The 19,068-nt window shown below is 39.5% G+C and overlaps 1 protein-coding gene across 3 annotated transcripts in view; it reads right to left on the bottom strand.

Annotated features, from left to right (window-relative positions):
* Positions 1–19,068, bottom strand: part of man1a2 (mannosidase, alpha, class 1A, member 2) — a 219,426-nt gene that overhangs the window by 176,046 nt on the left and 24,312 nt on the right. Inside the window, exon 2 of one of the 3 annotated variants that reach the window (XM_041806738.1) lies at positions 7,294–7,324. The exons of the other annotated variants lie outside the window; for them this stretch is intronic. Within the exon in view, the coding sequence (XP_041662672.1) occupies positions 7,294–7,301 (8 nt within the window). The 5' untranslated portion in view covers positions 7,302–7,324. The remainder of the gene's footprint in view (positions 1–7,293; positions 7,325–19,068) is intronic. 3 annotated transcript variants of the gene reach the window in all.

Here is a 19,068-nt window from a genome sequence, read left to right as displayed (position 1 = left end):
GACGGACAGCGAGGATGGAGGGAGATGAGGAGAGAAAATTTACAGTCAGGAGTAGAAAATGCAGCATGAAACTGCATGGACTGTTACAGACTGAGAAAGTAAAGAAAAGTTTAGGTAACAGGGTTACTTTTAACCATTTAACTTTAATGTTACCTTTTAATTAAGTCACTGTCACTCTGTGTTTGAGAGAACAGAAGGATTTCTTCAGTTACATTAGAAACATCAGTTAGGATGTGATTATACATGTGGATGTGTCTTATGTTGGAAATATCTAACTGTTACACTGGTTATAGTTATTTTATGTCAGGGTTATCAAAACTGTGGCTCATGGGCCAACTGTGGCCCTTTTTCAATAAATTTAAGGTTGTTTCTATTTAATTGGTGAACATTTTATTCATTTACATAAACAGGACACTCTTTTTTATGGTAAAATTAGTGGAAAGGTTAAAAAACAGAATTCCAAAATATTAAAATGGTATTTGGCAAAAAATAAAACAGATTTCATGGGGCCATGAAGGAGAGATTCACAGACGCAGAAACGGGTGAGCTGTAGACGAAGACAATTTTCATATTTTATCAGCGCAACAAGTCCCTGAAACTGCACCCAGATCCACATATCACACTAACTCAAGTTAGACATTATGATGTTCTGGACCTTTGGTTTAATACATTTTCTCTGACTGGACCTCTTTGAATTTTATTTGATTACCCCTGCCATAGACAATACCTATGTGGGTCACCCAGGTATATTTACAGCCACCCGTGTATGCTGTCAAACCTTCTTTATTATTATTCTGTAAACGGCATCTGCGCATAGTAGAGACACATTCAGTTGTCCTTCCCACCTATAAAGGCATCGATTTCAGTGCCAGATCTCATGTCGCTTGTGTTTTTAATCAGCTTCTTTCAACTAATATCAGCCATCCTACTCCTGTGCACCAGGATGACGGTTGCAATACTATACCCCATCAATATTCAGCACCTCAAACAGATCAGAGTTTGTCCAACAGGTTAAGTCTGCCCGATCATAAATCTCTCCTTTTAATCAGTTGTTAGGTCTGGTAAATTCCAGCATGAAATGATACCACACCACTGAAAAAACACTGGCTACCGATTGATCTTTTCATGCCACATTATCTGACGGCCAATGTTTGTCAAAAGGGCCAACACTGACCAATACTTATGCTAAACTGATGCATGTCTAAGGATTGCAGACAATCAAGTGAAAGGTTTATAAAAGGTAAGTGATGATTTCCTAGCATCTTTATACAGGATACTGCAATTAATTCAATCAATGGTTGGGATGGCAGGATGTTCATTGCCATTGCCTGAATGCAGCATCATTCTGTATGAACACTGAACTAAGTAAATATCCTGAGACTTACTAGATTCATTAGATTATTTGCAAAGTTTTGTCTGTCAAACAGGCTAAATAACACTTTTTAGCCTGTTGATAGTTTTGTTGAACAATGCACGTATTTAAACGAGTGCCAGCGGTGAATCATCACATTGTGTTAGTCAGTTATCTGAGTGTCAGATGCCTGTTGCATTGCTTCTTGGGAAGATTCTGCACTGCTCTGTTGAACCAAGTATGCTGCTGACTGAATAAGGATGACTTCATTACTAAGCTAAATAGACTGACCGACTGCTAAAGCAGCTGCTATATCAAAACAGAGAATATGATCCTATCTCTAGTGGTACTGGTAATGGCCTCTCTCAGTCAGGGATGGTTGGTATCACTAGCAATAAAATGTAATCCCTACCTGTGTCTATTCTTGGTTTTATCAATGCTTTTCTACCTCTCTCAGATATTTCAAAATATACAAGTGCAAATCCATGCACAGAACATGAAAAAAATCATAGCTGATCAGAAACATGTTAGAGAGAGAGGTGAGTTTTGAGTCAGCCGACATTAAAGCAGATGTCTTCATACAAGACTAGGCCGATAAGACAAGATGAGCATAAAGAAAAAGCTCTGCAAAGCAACCATGAGAGGGAAGCCGTTTGATCCTATGAGCAGAAAGAAAAAAGATGTGTAAAAGTTGTGTAAGATAAGGATCTCCAGGAAATAGAAGGGGAGAGAAATGGTGAGATAAAGAACACAGACAGTGACACAAAGCTGAGGATACAAAGAAAACAGAAAAGAGATATACATTTTAAGCTAATTCATTGCCAAAAAGCACAATGTGCATTCATTTCATAATAATATGACGCTGAATGTGGGGCCAACAGAGACCAAAATAAACAGCTCCCAAGTTACGCAACATCACCCTGGAAACAACTCATAAATATTCAAATTGGAACTCAGCGTGTCTGGCTTTAATTGATAGAAAACATATTTTGCAACACCAAGATGGCAATTACTGCATGCATGCTGGTGCCAATGACTGCATGCATTTGTAGTAATTATTCCATTGTTCTGTATTTACATTGTGGGGATTTCATGTGTGCAGGTTGTGTTGAATACGTGTGCAATGCATGTTCTTTTTCTAATGCAAGGTCTGTGATGAGGTTTCTGAGTGCTAATGAATAAAATCTCTCAGTCTGTGTTGTGCACACGAGTGTGTGGCATGTTATTCTACATCTATGTGTCTGTACCCTGGCGGGTGGGACGCCTCCTCTGTGCTTCTGTGACTAAGTGTGCCCTCAGCAACATGCATTTAAATGTGATATTTACACGTCGGTGCTGATGTTGGGTAACTGGCTAATGTCTGCGTAAGTGCTCACATTTACTGTATGTGTACGTTTATGAGGAGCAAGAGAGCATGACAGAAGAAAATGAGCAGGTTAAGCTGACACCATCATCTCCTAATGGGTGCTGATTCTGCGCCATACATGAGAGTGAGTACACAAATTAAGTCAGATCGTTGTCACGGAAACAAAACCTCATCATACACACTTCACAAACATGCAGCTTTAGAAACTGTATAACAAGCAATTCTGCTGAAAACGCATTCCCACACAAATAGCATTAACCTTCTGCACCCTCTCCTCTTCTCCCCGTCTTCCTCCTCCTCCTCCCCTTCTTCTTCCTCGTCCCCCTGCTTTAATCTCGTGTCACTCTTCTCTCCCCTCTGGGCCATTATCATACTCACTCCAGCATCACCGAGGATTCCCTTTGAGCTTCATATGATGTCAAGCATGCAATTAAGAGCATATCAACAGCTGACTGACGTAATTTCTTTGACAAAACAAGCATGAATTTTGTGCAGCAATCGAGCACGCAGTCGACCATGCCAACCTCCATCAACTCTGAGCTTCTTTACATGTTGTCACCTTCACAACTCACATACCCAAGATTTTTTGTCTATTTGTTACACTTAAATGTTTCAGATGATCAAAAACATTTCAATATTAGACAAAGATGACCTGAGTAAATACAAAACGCTGTTTTTAAATGATGATTTCAAACATTAAGGGAAAAGACATTTAACCCTACCTGGCCCTATGTAAAAGCATTGCCCATTTCCCTTGTTTAAATCATGTATCTCTACCATATCTCCAACCATTGTTTTTCTTCTATTTTATTTAATATAATAAATGCACAAGTTGAAGTAAGACAACTACAGTTTGCTGCCTTGCAGCCAATATTATCCTGCACTCTAAAACGATGGGTGGGATATGCTCCCTGGACAACTAAATGCCTCCACACATGCAGCCCCCTACCATGATTACATAGTTTCAAGTGAAGCATTTCAAAAGCAGAGTGATGTTGTTCAAGTGTGTTTGCACAACATACTGCTGTTGAATACTGTCAAAAGAGATGAACACAAAAATTTAAACCAGGTTGGCCATTCCTACAATTAAAGTTTGTCATCATTCTGTGAGAAAATCTGCACTCTTACTCTTAAATATTAGGCACTTGTCCACTGTCCTGTCCTTCATATAAGGACAAAAAAGCCCAAATATAAATCCTTTTAGAAGCAACCAACACACAGTGAAGCAAAGTCTTAACATCTATTTACATCATCATATCAACTGATGCATTTATTTCATTTTCGATGGCATGCTTGTACCACTGTTCCTGCAAGCAGGCTAGAAAAAGTCTGACTACACTGGTTGAATTATATAACACTCGAGCTCTTAAATTACAGCGGGTGCTAACAGTATGCAATGCAAGTGTCAGTGACAGAATCAGCTTGATTACATTATTTCCAATTACAGTGTCTAAACAGCTTGCAGCCCAATGTATCTTGGCGTGACATGAAATTTTTGCCTTGATGCCCCATTTCTATTTTCTTTTGCATTGACATTGATGACAACGAGGGAAAAAGGGGGACCAAGCCGTGTTCTACTGGAATATATCCTTCACTTTCTTTTACTTTTCTCAGTGAAGCATTCTTGTTAATTTGTTTTGCAAAAGGGGGACAGTGTGCACATCCATCCTGTGTCTCCACCTTCAAAATAAAATCCCTAGATGTCATACTTTGTACAGGAGGAATATCCAGGCTAAACTGTAATCTTGCGCAATGAATGGAATATCATTTAGCTAACCATGCAAAGACTTCCCTATAACATCTTTGTATATTTTCATAACCCCCCATCCTACATCCCCAAAATCCTGCTGATTTGAGGAGAGCCCAAACCTTCCTAATTAGTTGTTTTATTCATTTCATGCATTCAGTAATCTCTTCCTCCTTTTATCGGCCTTCCTGTCTGTCACTGGGATTTCTTCCTCTTTCTCTGTGGCATCTTGAAATCTGCTGCTCTGCAAAAGCCGGCCCTCTCCATGGCAACCGGACAGAAGCAGCAGTTGTCCGACCGCCTGTTGGGGTATCTCAGAGAAGGTGTTTTTATTTTTTCTAAGCAGTGGAAACACAAGGCTCGAGGGAGAGCAGTACAGGCTGGATGGCATGTAACCATGGTAACAAATAGACTCACATCCACACACATACGCAGGCACATCCTCACACGTTTTTTATAGAGGTCATAGACAGCCAGTCAAGTCATTTTTGTAAGCGAATAAGACAGTCGGGCTGAAAGTGCCTGCATGGTATTTAAATGTAGCAGAAGGAGAAACCAGCTCAGACGTTTCATTTTACTAAGGATTTCTGAGTTTCCAAGCAAGGAGCTACCGCCAGTCTGCCAGACAGTAAGTTTAACCTTGGTAACAGAGCTAGAAAAGTTGAATTATTTAAAAAAGGTTGTTAATATGCATTTAAAGCTAAAAAAAAAAAAAAAAGCACTCAAACAGTATACACAGTTCCACACCTCTACACAGCAGTAAAACCCTCTCAGCTGGAGGACCATCGTCTCCCGACATCACGGCTTCCTCAAGTGACAGTGACTCATTTCACACACGAGCAGACGAGAGCTTTAAAACTTCTACATGAGACCCAAGTGTGACCTGCTCAGTGTCAGCTTGTATTAAACCCACACTGAACTTCTTTCATATAAATCTGCTTTTACTGGTTCACCTCCCTCCAAAGAATGTGGAGTCTACTGCAGTATATCCATAAAAGAGATGAAACAATTACTAGTGGTATACAAAACAAAAATTTTCTCCATATTTCCATTTGTGCTGACAGAAAAGTTAAAGTGTTCAATGTCATCATGTCATTAGCATGAAAGTTAAGCATAATGATCTTTGAATTTAGCTGCACCATGCATTTACACTCAGAATACAATAATTTGACCTATTGATTGGAGCCCTGGAAACATGCACCAGGCATTCACACCAACTAACAATCAGATCAAGGCCCAGTTAGCCATTAGTTACCTTCAGCTTAGTTCCAGTCAATTTGTTTGTGACTCGGCTTTATCTCTGTCCTGATTGATGACGAAGAAGGGAGTAACAGAAACAAGAAGCTGCTGAAAACCTAGAGGTTAAAAGAACAGCACTTTCTCGTAACATGCAGGGCGTGTACAGTAAACCCATCCTGTCCTCTCATAAAATGATCCCTATTGAAACACATGGACTAACATGAGCCCAGAGGATCACAAAGGCCTGTTGGCAGTAGCCAAGGAAACTGATGAATTATTTAAGTCTATATACAGCCTCCCTGTCATACATATGTTGATCTCTTGAATCACCTATAGAAGACTAAACCTGCCACTGAATCCTGAGAGCTCGTCAGGGGTTTGAGATTAAAGCTGCCCATGCAGTACTCTGACTTTTGTTTACACAGGCAGATTTTCCCCTGCAACATAAGCACACATCAACAACCATATCTATTCTCTGAAGATGAACACTTGGACGTACTAAGTAGTATTCTGAAGTATATAAGGCAGACTAAGAGCTGTCTGCTTCTTCTTAGGAGTCAAGGTTGATCAAAATGGCCGGAACACATACAGAAGAAAGGTTAACATAAACTGATAAACAATTACTAGGGATTTTCTTAAGGAGTTATAGTCTTCTTTTAAGCTAATTCCTAGTCTTCTGCAAACATTGAAGTCCCACTCTAAAGAAGTAACTGGCCAAGCCAATCCAACACCATGACTCTCTCTAGGGAAGGAACATGTCAAGATATCCAATTTTTAATAAATAAAAAAAAAAAGGTGAATTGCTCATTTTGTGTTGGATTACACATTAGGAGCTGAATAACTATAGGCAGAGTCAGAACATGGCCATGCAAAACTGCAGTAACATCCAGCACAGTAACAATGGATGCCACCTTGGCAATAGCATACCAGCCAGTGTTATTTTTATCAACTATATCTCTAAAAATGTTAGATGTCCTTTTTTCATGAGGAATATTAGAATGAGACTGACTAAAAATAGACCTCTAGTGGAAAAACTCTGATGAAGACACTAAAACAAGTCTAAAATGTTGGTGCTTGACATATGCTGCTGTGGTATATGAACAGTAGAACATGATGTTAATAAAACTGGCACAATTCTGATAAAACTGATGTTATATATCACAGCTACATCAGAGCTAATTGTTTCAGCAGTAGCAGCCACTGCATACACCAGCTCACAGAACAACTTCACCCCAACCATAACTATTACAAACCCATGCTAAAGCAGATGGGTAGAAGAGCAAAAACATCTTTGCTGTCATGAAAATCTATCATTGTGGCCCTGTGCTATGGTTTTTATTATAAACTGATAGAACTGTTGCCACACTATAGCTACATGCAAGCTAACTGCTACACTGGTGGCAGCCATTGCTTACATCTTCCAGTATAACTAAACCATACCCGCAGCTACTGCCTCGTTCCCCTAAAATGACACTGATTGGTCTGAAATGTTGTGAAGTGGTGCTTTACATTACAGACATGGAGGCTGGCAAATCCAGCCATCCTGTGCTGAAAGGTCATGTATGAATGGTGCTCTGTTAACAAACTTACCTTGCCATTGAGGTGGAAGGAGTTCACATTGCTAAGGTGCAAAGACAGAAAAACATTTGGCAATGTCAGCACAAAAACAACATAAAAGAGATTTTTAGGGTATAGCCCACTACAATAATCTCACAAATGATTAGAAAAGCAGCCTCAGGCACTTAAAAAATGTGAGGGTGGTCAAACTGTATGAAGCATTTTGCTTCTTGACAGGATGTGGACATCTAAATTGATTCACTATTGCCGTCTTTGTTCATCTTCTGTTTCTTTTAAATTGACTGTCGACAATTTCATGAAATAAAATAATTATCACAATTAACTATAATTGTGATTGATTGCTTTTGAAAGTCAGTTCAAGCTCTGTTTCATAGTAATCAAAAATGATAACTATAACAGAGAAACTTAATGGCCTAGGACATTTTGTTATGGCACTGCCCATCAAAATGACAGAAAGTGTAATTTGAGTAATGCAAAGTAATGAAACTGAAGCCAAAGAACTGATGTATTTTATCACTCTATTACTCCATTAATTGAGAATAAATGAATGAGGGTGAGTGGGTAAAAACATAGCAATGAGCGTGTATACCTCTGACTCGTGAATGAGCAGTGTATTTACTTGATGTCAACCAAAAGCTCTCCTGGGAACCACCCCCTTTAAGGTTTACGTGTTTTAGACAATGCTGCTCCATACTATCCAATAAACAGGAGAAGTGGAGAGAAGAGGAGGTGTTAGAGTTTGAAAAGGCAGCAGAGTCTCTGTTTCATGTGAGCTGTAGCTGCTGGGGTTTCCTTCAACATGAACTATCAGACAGCTTCCATGTCTTGCTTTTTTTTTCCCATGACCCACTTGGCTTGAATGAAAGCTACACTTCTCTATGTGGAACGGCTCTCCCCAGCTTAACTGTGGGTGTGAAATAGCATACTCTCGCTCTTACTTTTTCTATTCTTTGTGTGCCCTAACAATCTTCTCCTGCTATGACCTAACTTTAACAAACGCATGTCTCTTTAGAAACTTCTCTTCTATTCTCCTCTTCTTGCTCTTGGCTGTCTCATCCATTGTTTCACTATGCAAGCAGCCCGTCTCATATCTCTTTTGTTATTATTTGTCCAAAACTTTTCCCTCCTACTTGTCAGGCGTTGTATGTATCAATTACAGATCAGTTACTTTCCTGTTTTAGCTGCTAATCGGTCTTAAAAATGTGATCATGAAACCAAATGAAAAACAATAGAACGGCCTGTTATGAAAGCATTCACTGCAGCACAGTACTTCTTCATCAAGGTCTTAATAGAGAAACATTTAATATGAACACATTTTCAACACACAAAAAATAGAAGTGGGCAGTGACTTGATTTTTGTGTCAAGCTATATTATTTTGCAAATAAATCTTAAAGGATCACATATTTAAGTGCATGTTTATAAACTACTAACCCTTCTCTTCTTAAACAAGTTCAAGATGTGAAACTCATGTCTGCACAAAATCACAGAAAAATGCTTTAATAAGACTCTCTGTGTGTTGAATTCTCAGTACATTGTAGCCTCTGGCTTTACCTTCGTGGTTATAAGATTCATTTCTCTCCTGCTGATGTGTGTTACACTACAACTGAAAACATCCAAGATCCTGATATGGCTGTTTCATAATAAAAGCATTCAAACAACATAACAACTGGGGAGTTTGACTGTGAAGAACTTGATAGAAATTGCATGTTTGTACAGAGTAACAGTGTTTACAGCCAATTCTTTGACAGCGATCAGAGTTACAGCATGCTTCTTTGCTTCATCCCAGACTTACAACAAGCAAGTCCCAAGTTAAAATGCACTTCCAAGCAGTTGTTTTGCAGCGCTGGGCTAAAATAAGGATGTTCCTGGATTACCTAGAATATCTACAACTTTCCTAGATCAAACAGTGCAGTATGCACTATTCCTACAAGATGCTATCAGTGCTATGAGTTAGCAGTTGTTTATTTCACAGTAAAGAGCATTGTGGCAGAAAGGCAATAGCGATTAAGAGCAGCAACAGTGGTTACCAGTGGAAAATGGCTGTGTTACAGTTTAAACACAGCATTTGACAAGGACTAAGGGGTTGAAATAATTTTTAAAAATTGTTGCTAATTAGTTTAACCACCTTGTAATTCTGATAACATTAACAGGTATCTGATTTCAACCATTTGGCTGACTAATCACGCACATTCCAAGGCAAGAGCTATGTAAACCCCTGTTTTTATTAGTGCTATACGAATTAAGTTATTTTAATATAAGTTACTATTCAAGATGAATCCGGTTAATCATGCCCAGCTCACAGCCTGTGCCAAAGCCTCAAACAGACCAACAGAGATGCTCTACAAAGCAAGTGCACTCAACGTTGCTGTTACTTGCAGACATCAAACGTGTATAGGAGAGACGTTTACTTGATTTCTGTATTTCAATTAACTTTCAAAGTAAATACTGACCCCCACTCTGTCACAAGGAGCAGGTGATTCTGTATGGTGAATAAGCAGATCAATCAACATGGCTCAGCTCTTCAAGTGTCTACACAAAACTTACAGAAGTGTGACTCAAAATTAGAAGTTCATGTCATAAATCATACTGTTACACTCTACTTTATCTACCCTCCACTGCAGCTGGTTGGTTGAGTAATTGGTGACTTAAGTATTGCCATGAGTGTTAAATTGGACCTACAAAACACATTTGTTGTAAAAATAATAACTGTGGACAACATCAGTTTACTGCCCACCACAAATAAGAGATGTCCTTGTTCTATTTTTTACTTTTCAATAACTCCCAGATCACATGTACTCAGTCATAGATAATTTGTTGACTATTATACTGTATATTTCAGGCTAACACCTGAGCCCCGACAGCCTAAACAGCCCTGTCCCCATGTTCACATCCGGCTTTTCTGACCTACATCACGGCTGGCTGACTAATGCCTTCATACCACACAAAAGAGTCAATCTCCCATCAGCTGTAAAACAAATAGGCCTGCTCGGTTTCAGCCCGGCTAGATAACATTTTCCCAAGCGTAGAAAAAAGGATGATTGAGAGCATCAATCACCAAACCTTTGGAGACAAACAACCATTTTCCCATTTTTCCCCATGACAAAAAAACGTTCACAGGGGCAATCTTGTGCACTATAAAAGTTTCTGATGTAGTGCACTAAGAGGGTTTATATAATCTTAATGGAAAGAAATGGAGCTTCTGCAACTTCTGCCTTCACTCCAAAGGAGTGGAAAGACACTGCTTTGGTGTATCCTGGAAATCATTCTGCTGTAATGTAAAAAATCATCAAAGTGATTAATTTTCTATACCTTAATGGTGTAGGTTGACATGTGTACTTACAATAAAATGTAAAACAAAACAATGAGATGCATAGCACAGTGGTTCTCAACTTGTGGGCTGTGACCCAAAAGTGGGTCATGGAGCTGTTACCAGTGGGTTGCAAAGGTGTGCCTGACGAAAAGAATGGCATCAAATAGTCATTAAGTTGAAACAACATTTTTTGCTTCCATTTTTGTACTGTCACATTTTTGTACCTTCTGAGGTCCAAATAGCAACTTTTTTACTGAATAAATGTTTGAAATTCTTTAGAAATCTGGTTCCTAGCTTTTCCTTTAGGAGTTGGTGGTGGTTCAGTTGAAGGCCACTGCTAGAGCAACTAAAAAGGAACAGAGTGATATGAGTATTTCTTATCCAGAATAAAGACGCTAAGTATAGTGAACACAAATGGCACTGCTGTGATTTGGTTTGTGATTCATACAGTACTTAATGGGGATGATGATGATCTCTAACATCCTTTTTACACTAAAACCTGCTACATAATTGGACATGTCTTGGCTTGACATTACAAGGTTTCTTGATTGTTTAATAAAATACAAAAAAAATCACATCTCAAGTGTTTGATTAGTAAGACAATTACCTTGCATTTTATCGTCATAAGATTTGCAGCTTCTTGGAATTTAAAAAAAATCAGGTATATTGTGCTGTCATAGGTCTGTTGGTCCAGCCTGAAACATCACTAACTTATTTGTTGGTATGGCCAATATTTGCAGCTGATATACAGGGCCATGAAAACGTATTTGCCCCCTTCCTGATTCCTGAATTTTTTGCATATTTACCACACTTAAATGTTTCAGATCATCAAACCAATTCTAATATCTCACAGTGACAACCCAAGTTAATACAAACTGCGAATTCTAAATGATGATTTTATCTGTTAAGGGAAAAAATCCAAACCTATCTGGTTCTATGTGAAAAACTAATTTCCCCCTAAACCTAACAACTGGTTGTGCCATCCTTGGCAGAAATATCTGAAATTAAGCATTTGCAATAACTGGTGATGAGTCTTTCACATGGCTGTGGAGGAATTTTGACCCACTCTTCTTCTTCTTCTTCCTCCTCTGGGGGAGACCCAAACAGAGACTGAGACTTACATACAGGTGCCACCTATATTTCGAATTACATGGAATTTTGACTAAAAGTTCAGCTCTCAACAACTCTTGTGAAAATGTCCAATGCACAGCTTTTGCTCCCTGAAATTCACACCAGCTGCCAACACGGTACCAAGCCAAAATCATGGCACACTACTCAACTAATTTCCACCTGACTCTCCTAGATTATTACAGCCACCATTGTGAGGCCATTCCTGCAAATATTCATGGCCTAAAATGGTTTCCTAAGAGCCCCAACACAGAGAAAAATCATCACAAGAGGAGAGATCCCAATTCCCATCTGCAGGCCAAACATAAATCCAACAGCTGGCATGCTGCAGCTCTGTAGCAGAGCATATTTATTACCAGGCCAGTGTGACTCCTATACAGCTTGTGTGGTTGTGTTGATTCTGACTAAGGGGGTAAATTCAGAACGGATTATTTGAAACTCAAGCCACCAAACCTGAGGGGCATTTCTTAATTTGCCGTTGAGCGATCCCACTTTGATCCCATTGCTTTAACTGACAGGGAGCCATTGTGGAGCGAGGCTGCAGCACCAGTGTTTGGCAGGGATGGGATTTGTTGAGAAGCTTTGTAGTTAACCACGGTCACCTCGTCCCTGAGGACTGAGAGCTGCTCTCACTCTGTCTTTCTCTGCCTCTGTCGCCCTCTTTCTTGTTCTCTTTCTACTCTCAGGTGCTTGAGTCTCTCTCTCTGAGGCAGCATCTCCTCTCCTGAAAACCTTCTGTGTAGCATTCATGCAAACCTATTCAAACAAGCGTCTCTGTTCTTTCTCTGGCTTTCAAGGACTTGTCACCACTGCTACACTCCAGAGAGATGACCGATAGAAGACACAGTGAGGCACACTCCCAGTGGGCTTTACCTATTTGTTTCACATACTTTCACTATTCACTACACGTACAAAAACAAGAGGCTTGTGACACTTTGTTGTTTATACTTTAAAAGTTATAAAACAACATGCAATATTTCTTCAAAAAATTATAGTAAATAGAGAGATGAGAGATACTCAAGAACACAGAAATAAAGGGCCCTTATGTTATTGCAATTCCACTATGAGGCAAGACTTTGAATTCAAGTAAATGGAGCAGACATGACATGTCCCACTATAACCTAACATGTCTGTGATGTTTCTTCTTTGACCTAAAAATGTTTGACCTAAAAACATGACATGATGCTGGCTGATGTTTTCAACATAAATGTGGGCCTCGGTTTTTCTTGTTATTGACATATCACTGAGCCCGGCAGGTTAATTAATCCATCAAAAATTGATCTGGTTATTTCTGCAGTCTAGCCAACAAAAATAGATCAGAACAGCCCTTTTATGGCCATATATCACTATGTTAGTATTGATGACCAAATGTAGGTTGGAGTTTAGATGTGTAGCTGCTATACAGAATGATTGGCTGATGGAAAGTCTCCGTTGGTATAATTTATAGGAGGTCTGTATTGGGTTGGAGAACGCAGAAATGTCTTATGTGGTTTTGCCTCCATCTATCTGCACAAATCCTGTTTCTTTTAACTATTTCCTCGATGCACCAGTCCAGCTTGTTAACTCTGCCAAGGAGGTTATGTGTTCGGGGGGTTTGTTCATTTGTTAGTTTGTATGTTTGTTTGTTTTTGTTAGCAACATAACTCAAAAAGTTGTGGATGGATTTTGATGAAATTTTCAGGAAATGTCAGAAATGGCATAAGAAAGAACTGATTAGATTTTGGGAGTGATCCGGATCACCGTGTGGTTTCAGGAATTTTTTAAAGGATTCTATACTATTGGGAGATAGGGCTAATGGCAGAGGGCTGCGCTCTCTGAGTGCTTTTCTAGTTTTGTTTTGTTCTGCAAAGAAAATTACAATTTTTGAGGCTTTAAAACATTATAAATCCATTCTGAGACACTGGGACCAAAGCTTTCTGGTAGGGTACAACCATATTTTTTTCTTTTTCTTTCAGTGATGGTAAAATAAAAAAATGATAGCATAATCTGCAATATTTCAAATATCTTCCACACCAGTTATCGGTCAACCCCTAGTTTGTGGTGCAACTTAACTTCCAGCCAAATAAAACGTGACAGTATTGGGAGAAATATAGTGACATTCTGCTTGTGACCATTTCATCCAATTTATAGGTGCAATAAAGGACCAACATATTACATAATTTTCTTGAATAAGCATGTTACCACCTCCTCAGGACATTGAACAAAGCATCATCGTGCCACCATGTTCATCAGGGCTGCTCATTTAAGGCTGGTGCCACATGAAAAAATTATACATGTCTCTTTGCAACCCATGCCATTTCCTCTCTCTATGATCTTTCATTTTAAAAATAATTTCTCCTGGTGCCATGATTCATTTCATTTCTCTCCATCCTGTTCTGCCTTTTAAAATCCACCATCACCCACAGCATTCTGGACACATCTCCCTCCTCGGCATGTCTCCTGAATCATCACAGAGGTGCTACAGAGATCAAATAATATTGTAAACAGACCTTTCTACGTCTCTTTCACACTCAGAAAACTTTAATCACAGTTTCCGATGCCAAAATATTAAAGGAACAGTTCAGTATTTTTGATGTGGGAGTGTTTGAGATACTTGTCAGTATGAGCCACAGGAGGTGTCGTTAGCTCAGCCCCTCTATTAGAAAACCAGCAGGCGAGCAGGCGAGGAAACTAGGTTATACATTGTAGCAGATGGGTGCGTTTGCTCTACATAATTGCACTAATTTAAAGAAGAATGAGCAAAATAACCAGGGCAAATGTATGTCGTATTAAAAAAAAATACGGTTTTACTCTTCAGCCTGCAAGCTCCTTTGTTTTGGTGCTACAAGTCTAACATGTTGATTCAGAAAGCTACAATCTACCTTCATCTGAGGGACCCTGCCTAACACATTAAGCAATCCACAGACATATGGAGTGGTCAGCCTGTGGGGAAAAGTAGCCAGCAAGGGGGGTTCAGTTGCTTACCCTTCTGGGTCATTAAACAAAGTGTGGCACAAGTAACAGGAGGGCATCTGGAAGTCCATCCCAAGGAAGTTTTGAGCTTCCAGAACTAAATTCCCTGCAATCAGGCTTGCACCAGGCCCATGCCCCACCTTTCCAGTTATCTTCTCCACTGACCCCTCCACGATGTATGCAGTTGCCCCTGGAGTCTGGACCAGCCCAGATACCCGTCCTGGGCATCCAGATCTTGCCAATGATACCTAAACCCAAAAGCTGAAGAGAAGTCGTCACAAAGGAGTCCAGTCAGCACCTCTGGCCATCAGTCAATGTCCAGTCAGGATTGATGGATTATGCTGCCAAGGTAGGTGAACTGCTCTACAGCTTTCATGCTCTCACTACTCATAGGCATAGATTCAATGGCAGCATCCAAGGCATCCCAAAATGTCTGGATCCATGTTCTGGTCCAGGAGCCTCGTAAACCTGTCAGTGCCAGTGTTAGCAGTGAAGTCACTGTTATGACTGTGAGTCATATTTATTGTATTGTTTGTTGTATATTGTGTAGAGGACTGACCAAGGCATCCGCCCTGGGGACTGAAGCTACCACTGAGTTGAGTCTGGTGTAGATACTTCTTTGCTGAAAGTTCACTCACCCCTGGCAGACTGCAATGAAGAAGACCAAGCCTGATGAATGGGTCAGCCATCCTAACCTCCTGAGCGCTGTCTCACACCAGCGAGTCATGCAGGCAGCGCATAAACCCAGAGATCTGCGTAGGTTCACCGGTGCAGGCATAGTGCCATATTTGCCATGAAGCCACAGGACACGTGCCTGTAAACATCACTGCATCAACTTCACTTCCCTCGGGATTTTCACGCCTCAAATCATGCATGTTACATTATAGTAACAGCGTAAACAAGTGCATTGTGCCACATAAATAGCCGTCCGTGTGAAAGACAGCACACTGTGCAACACACGGCGCAATGTCCAGGCTTACAGCATGGGCGTATATGAATACAGATTTAAGTGAAGCCTCGAGGCAGACAATTTCCCTCGAGGAAGTTTTTGAATCGAACCACCTTAATAATTTGAGGAATCATTTCAGCCCTAGTTTCACTATCAATAAAAATCTACAATCTCCAACCTTAATGATGCATAGAACATTAGCTGCAAGGAGTGCAGAACTAACTATGGTCTCTTAAGTTAAATGACAAGCGTGAGAAGAAATCTCACGTGTAAAATCATTTAATAGGTCAAGTGATGCCATTCATTAATACATAGCCAAGACCTTCCATTGGTCACTGTTGTAGATCACATCTTTAATAGCATCAAAATATGTCTTGATTTCAGGCTGAAATCAATTACTACTATATCCTTTGAGTTGATAAGGGTCATGTGAGTCACAAGCTCCTAGTTATAAACTGTTTTCCTTATAAAATTCCTGATGGAAAATAGGTCAAGTATCCATTGTTGCCATTTTCAACCCATTACTTTAATAGCATTACTTCTAGACACTTGAAGTGATAAAACACTGATTCCTTTGTCTCCCTTCATTGAGATTTTGCACGTCTACAATACCAAGAATTCAGTCTAGAGAAGTTTCCCTGTGACTAAAAGTCCAGCATTGTCATATTAGTCAAATATGTATGTTGCACATTTGTGAGGCTAATTATCGGGAAATAGTTGACGGCAGTATTGGGGCTTCTGACTGACATCTGATAATCTGTCTGATGTGGAAAATAAGGCACGGCCTTGTGACTAGTCTCACATAATGAATAGTGACAACCCACACATCAGCAGTGAGAGTTATCAGTGAAGATGATCTTATGTTGATAAAATGATATAGTATTGACATTTTCCTGCCTACTTCACTCTGCTTAAGGTCATTTTCTGCCTCATTATTTCTACAAATTTATAAAGCTACACATAGTAGTGATGGTTGGATTTTTTCAATACAAACTCAACAAGCCAAAATGCACAATTAATCCATGCTTTATTATATCTTCATTTGTATGTGCATATTCATTTACCTTTTACAGCAGATAAGTCTAACAAGTTGCAAATCTTCCTTCAATAGGAAACACATTTTACTAGATTTTTGCTCTTCTCAATCTCCATCTGCCTGAGAATTTCCACTTATTCCAAGTTCTTTATTTTCTCTTTGCAGTTAGGATTCACTGCTACTGTTGTCATTCTTGACAGGTCAGTATTCTCTCAGGCATTTTTATCCTGTTGGCTGGAGGCCTGACTTTGTAAACAGACATTTCAGGCCTTGTTATGGACCTGACAGCAATGCACAAAACAGACAAATGGTCTTGTATCAAAAAGAAGATGCAATAGGAAGGGCTCAGGTAATGTGCATCACAAAAACAGATTCTTAATCGATTAAGTTTTTAAAGCATTTTCAAACATTTTTGGCCTGAGGCACACCTTAGACAAAACCAAAATCTCAAGGCACACCATCCATACAAAAATGCCCCTTTAGCATGTCTTCCAGATTACGTACAGTAATAATGGATGGTTATAAAAATTCACAACACACCTAGACATGCCTCACTGCTGCAGTTGGGAACCAGTGAATTAGACATATACATGCTAAAATTTACATTTTGTAGCGTACATTTCAGCTATATTATGATTCACAGATGTTTATTAAAGTGATCTTCTGTAGCAAATCCCGAACTTTTGTACCTGCTAGTCCTTTTTTCAACAACTTAAGAAAATACACACATAAGAAACAATAGCACTGTTAGAAAATACCAAGAATATCATGGAAAATCTAATTTTCTAAGCGGTTGTCCAATTTTTTGATACTCTAAGATACTGTGATTTTTTTAGGTATCTTTATTGCTATATAGTCCTAGTTATCACACATTGTTGTACAAATTTCCAAGGCACACCAAGACTTACCTCAAGGCACACCAGTGTGCCTGGCCACACCTTTTGAGAACCACTGGCCTAGAGGTTATGTTCAAACATTGATACAGAGGCTGTTGTCCTCTTAGAAGGCAGCCTGGGTTTAAAGTCCAGCCTGTGGCCTGTTTCCCACAAGTCATCTCAACTCTCTCCCTGTTTTTCAGTGCTTCAGTTCTGCAAACTGACACCCAACAGACTGTTTCACATATCCATTTCATACGATGTAATTCACATCTTTCTGGGCAAGAGTGCATGCACAATGTTCGGGGCACGTAGAATCTTTAAAAAAAAATCCAGAAGGTGATTGCAAGAAAGTCTTGTCTGTCACAGTCATTACAGGCACATCAGAGCAACAAATCCTACACATTATGTAATAGTCATACCTTTGCATGACTACTACATCATGTGGGCTTGATAGGCAGCTTTTATCACTGTTCACTATAAGTGGAGCCAGTTGCTTAATCAAACTCAAAAGTTATGTTGCCGGGTTCTGACAAATCTGCTGCTTTTGCTGTATCTGTGCTAGTCTTTTCACTATCTGCCATTGTTTACTAGCTTGTAGTACAACTGAACCATGACTGTATACAGCCTTGTTCTTCTCAAATGGCACTGACTGGTCAAATTATTCTCTGACCAGAGACGAACTTTCAGGGGCCATCCGCCAGCATTACAGCGCTACTTGCACGCCTGGCATATATACAAGTGTTTTCAGTTGTTTTGAATGGTTTAGTGTTTACATGAACATTTCTTGAAATGATGACGTGTTTATGGAAAACTTTTTCAAAATGAAACAAATATATTGTTTTCGTTCCCGTGTGGACAAGGCTTTAGACTGAAGCTCTGCAAGCTGACTCTTCTGGATAACAGACAAAGAATCTGGCCAAGCCATTAGTTTAACTGTCCTGTCTTCTCCAAAATAAAGGCAAAAGCCCAAAAATTAATCCAGAAAAAGGAAAAAATGCAAGCAATCCCATGCAAACTGTGTATGTCTTATTCACTTAACAGAGGCGAACCACAGCTAAGACTATATTGAATTTTTGGTACATAAAGAGATTAAATAATTTGTATTGTAGCATAGCTCCTGAAACCTTACCCTAACTAAAAATCCTGCTTCATACAGTAGATAAAAGAATACAGGCACACTCAAATACACACACTGTCTCCCTTTAACCAGTGTGAGAGGCTGCAGCTGTGTTTTACAGAGATCAACATTAGGATCACATGAAAACGATGGAAACACAACAAGAGAAAGGCAGAGAGGAAATGAGACACAAAGAGAAAGAGCAGATCTGATAAAGAGCAGCAGTGTTAATGAGGAGATTATGCTTGATGGAAGTCCACTCCTCATTCTGCAGGCTGCTCGCTCTGATACACACTGTACCAGATCAAATCTCCTGACAACAGACAAATTAATTAGGATGAGTCTTAGTGAAATGACTGTGAACATGGATCTGAAAGATGAATTTGTACTGATAATCTTATTCTGCATGTAGTGAT

This window comes from Cheilinus undulatus, linkage group 15 (genome assembly GCF_018320785.1).
Source record: "Cheilinus undulatus linkage group 15, ASM1832078v1, whole genome shotgun sequence".
NCBI classification, from domain to species: domain Eukaryota; kingdom Metazoa; phylum Chordata; class Actinopteri; order Labriformes; family Labridae; genus Cheilinus; species Cheilinus undulatus.
The sequence above is the reverse complement of the archived record's forward strand: the minus strand, read 5'-3'. Positions and strand labels throughout refer to the sequence as shown.